Raw genomic sequence first — 3,949 nt, 5'->3', positions numbered from 1 at the left:
TTTTTTTTTTTTTTTTTTTTTTGAGTTTTAGATGAGTGGACCCAGTGACTTTTGGTCATACCAAAATCACTTCAAACATGCCTTTTGGTATTTCCTGGTGTTCTCTAATGATCTGCAAGATGGCTGTGGTTCAACTCTTTTGTAGACATCCTTTTGAGGAGTAAAGCTAGAACCTATTAAGGCTCTTCTTTGGAGAGTTTGGTTTGGGAGGAATAAGAAATTTTTTCCGTAATTCTCACATTTCCTTGGGTGTTTTTTCATAATTTCTAGTTAGACTCCTTACATTTTGTGGTTTTGTCCAAAGCCTTTTGTCATTATGACACTTACCAATTAGGAGCTTTTTACGCAAATCCCCTGGTTCCATGTGTGTTTTCTCATCCCTTTTCCTATTCCTCCTATTTAATGCATCCTTTTGGTTTCCTATATAGGAAGTTAAAAGAAATGTAAAAATAAAAAACTTGAAAATGTTGCCCTGTTTGATAACCATTTGATTTTTAGTTCTTGAAAATTAAGCTTTTAAACATTACTTCGGTATAAGTGTCTTGTTTTGTTATTTACTTTCTACCATTGTTTTCAAAAACCAAAAGCCATATTTTGAAAACTAAATAAAGTAGTTTTAAAATTTGTTTGTTTTTGGAAGATGACTAAGAATTCATATGCTACTTAAAAAAGAAAAAGATGAAAACCGTAGTTGAGGAACCACTTGTAAACAAGCTTAATTTTCAAAAACCAAAAAGAAAAAATCAAATTGGTTATCAAACGGGGCTGTCATAATTCTTGTTCAGATTTAGTTTTATCTTTCTTAATTGATTGAAGTGTAATGGAATTTTTAGGATCTTGATCAACTGCTGGGTGATGCCAATCAAGTAGGGGAATTCCATGCAGCAAACAATCTGCCGAATACATGTAAAGTTTATCTTCTCATTATACATATAATTTTTCCTCGTGTGGTTATATGTTAACAAATTTCATATGTAGTCAGTATTCTCAAGCCTCTGTTTCCCCTCTTTCTTTCTCCCTGTTTTTCTTTATCTTTAACTTTAATTATGTATTATTAAAGCACAGATGCAGAAGTTGCTGAAAATTCTTTCAGACAGAATAGGGGATTGCATTTGGGAAACTTAAGTTCAGAGTGCAAGTCTCAGGGATCAAGCAGGAGTGATGCTGATGCTTTTGGGATATCAGAATTGTCAGCAGCAATGATAATGGAGGCTGAATACAATGATACACATGTTGAGAGGGGTTTCACTCATGATTTGTGTGCTGGTACCAATAGTAGTCGTGTAACACCACTTGAAGGAAGCATCTGTGATACAATACTTGATAATAGAAATATCCATAAATTGGTAAACTTAAGTTCAGAGTGCAAGTCTCAAGGATCAAGCAGGAGTGATACAGATGCTTTTGGAATATCAGAATTGTCAGCAGCAATGATAATGGAGACTGAATTCAATAATACACATGTTGAGAGGGGTTTCACTCATGATTTGTGTGCTGGTCTGAGGACCAATAGTAGTCGTGTAACACCACACGAAGGCAGCATCTGCGATACAATACTTGATAATAGAAGTATCCATAAATTTAATACTAATGAAAGCTATATAGAAAATCGTGATTTATCTGATGAAAATGTGAAGGGTGATATTGTGGCAAGCAAACTCGTCAGTTGTTCAAGGGAGAGGAGATTGCGTAAGCCTACACGAAGGTTCATTGAAGAATTTTCAGATTCTAAGTCTGAAAGTAACAAGGGAAGGAAAAAAACTCCTACAAAAGATAAATACATGAAAGGGACATCTACTGAAGAATCTAGTCATGTTAGCCATGAGGTACAGGTGTCCACGCCTAAAAGTGAATGGCATTGTGGTACTTCTGTTCCAGTGCAGTCTCGATCTCAAAGAAGACATCCAAAGAAGCATGTACCAGTTTCGGTACGGGAGTTCTCTCTTGATATCTGTTCATCCTGTCAATATAATTATCATTGAGATTTCTGTGTCTTATTTGCCTTTCATATATTATATGATTTTTTTTAATGGTTTGTTTGGTGCAAAGTCTTTCTAGAGTTAAAGCTGGAACTGCTTTGATGAAGTCATGCATAATGCTATATCTTTTTGAAAGACGTTTTTTTTGTTTTTGTTTTTTTGTCTATCTTCATGTGTGAGGGGTTTTTACTTGGGGGTTGTAAATAGAAAATTCTTGTTGTCTTTTCCTGCCGTAACTTCAAAGTTTGTAATTTATGAGTCTTTGACCATGGAACTCTGTTGTTTTATCACCTAATTCTGCTATAGTTTCAGAATTGTAAGTTCTTTCATTCTATATTACAGGGATTTCTATCAGAAGATGTATATTCTGCAACAGAGTGTAAAAATGTTTATTCTATATTACAGGGATTTCTATCAGAAGATGTATATTCTGCAACAGAGTGTAAAAATGTTTATTCGTCTGCTAAAAGATGTAAAAAGCATGATAGGAGGAAGCACCAGAAGATGTGGACCCTTACTGAAGTAATGCAATTAGTTGATGGAATTGCTGAATATGGAACTGGCCGCTGGACTCATATAAAGAGGCACCTATTTGCACATTCTCCTCATCGCACACCTATAGATCTCAGGGTATCTGTCTCACTCGAATCTACTTCCTGATTGGTTGTCCTTGAGTCCAATGAGAATGTGAATTGTGTATGCCTTATCTTGTTTTCCCTGCAGGACAAATGGCGAAATCTTCTGAGAGCTAGCTGTGTTAACATACAGAACAGAAAAGGGGTGAGCCTTTTTGTCTTAATGCTTCACCTTTCTAGCGGATGTGAATTGTGCACGCCTTGGATTAACTTTTAATGTCCTTTTGTCTTTGTTCCAATTCCATTGAATCTTTTGTATGGAAGTAAATTTTTAGCATGCTTTTAGTTGGTTGAAAATGTTTCAATTATACAGATCGAACGGAAGCAATCACATGCCTCACGTCCCCTTCCAAAGTCCCTGCTCCAACGCGTCTATGAACTGGCCAATATTTATCCATATCCAAAGGAGCGCAGTCCAAAATCAGTCGAAGCAACTACACCTGCCCCGGATCTTACTGAAAGTAATGCTTTGCCATTCAATTGGGGGCGGAAGAAGGACGAATGACATCTACTTTGGAAACACCCGAAAGGCCTTTGCAATGAAGTGGAAGTTCAAATAATACTTGTAATTAGATGTAAAAAGATCTCTGCTTTTGTTTTGATCCTATTGTAACAGTGATATGCTCTTGAAAATGGGAAAAAATCTTCCATTATGATAGCTGCGGAGCTAATTAACTAAAAATTTATAATATCATCTCTTCTTTTCCCTTGTTTTTTTTAAGAATTATCCATAAACATTTCCTAATACCAATTGTTAATTCTCGAGGGAAGCTAGAGGTTCCCGGATTCTGTTGCATTGAGGAAAGGAAGTCATGTTGCAGTTTGAACTAATTGCTCGGAGGGAGGGGAAATCAGCAAGCACCTTGAGCAGGGAATACTTGAGTGAATATCTCCATGCTTTCTAATGTTTGCCTCTGCAGAAGAACCAACCACTTTCTTGCCTTCCACGAATTTCCTGCTCACTTATGGGTGAGGTAAGTATTGCTTTACTATTCTTTTTTTGTGCAAGTTGATGATTACTCGTATTCTTTTGCAAGGATGTATTTTATCCAGTCTCAATCAACATATTTCTTCTCTATGCCAGGTGATTTCTTAATGAAATTTTTGCTTACACTGTATCGTTTGGCACTAGTATCTTCTTATTACTAGTTGTCTATATCATGGATTCATGCATAAACCTAGACGCGTGTAGACAATAAGAGATGACCATTACTAATCCTTTGGATTTTCTGGACAGAGGCTATAATTACTTCATCCCCTGCCTACTACTCCTTTGAACACAGGAACATGAAAAGCTCGAACAAATAGAAATAAGATCTTTCTGGTACACTATAT

The 3,949-nt window shown here is 36.0% G+C and overlaps 1 protein-coding gene across 5 annotated transcripts in view; it reads left to right on the top strand.

Annotated features, from left to right (window-relative positions):
- The window catches only part of LOC111463502, a 7,039-nt gene extending 3,710 nt beyond the window's left edge, over nt 1–3,329 (top strand). Inside the window, exons 3-7 of one of the 5 annotated variants that reach the window (XM_023107457.1) lie at nt 834–906; nt 1,066–1,928; nt 2,322–2,609; nt 2,703–2,759; nt 2,928–3,329. In XM_023107457.1, the coding sequence (XP_022963225.1) occupies nt 834–906; nt 1,066–1,928; nt 2,322–2,609; nt 2,703–2,759; nt 2,928–3,119 (1,473 nt within the window). In that variant the 3' untranslated portion in view covers nt 3,120–3,329. Of the gene's footprint in view, nt 1–816; nt 907–1,060; nt 1,929–2,321; nt 2,610–2,702; nt 2,760–2,927 lie in introns of all 5 variants that reach the window. The other 4 variants (XM_023107458.1, XM_023107460.1, XM_023107456.1 and 1 more) reach the window with 4 other exon arrangements.
- The last annotated feature ends 620 nt before the right edge of the window (nt 3,330–3,949 follow it).

This window comes from Cucurbita moschata, unplaced genomic scaffold, assembly GCF_002738365.1.
Source record: "Cucurbita moschata cultivar Rifu unplaced genomic scaffold, Cmos_1.0 Cmo_Scf00028, whole genome shotgun sequence".
Taxonomy (NCBI): Eukaryota; Viridiplantae; Streptophyta; class Magnoliopsida; order Cucurbitales; family Cucurbitaceae; genus Cucurbita; species Cucurbita moschata.
This window is presented reverse-complemented; position numbering and strand designations above follow the sequence as displayed.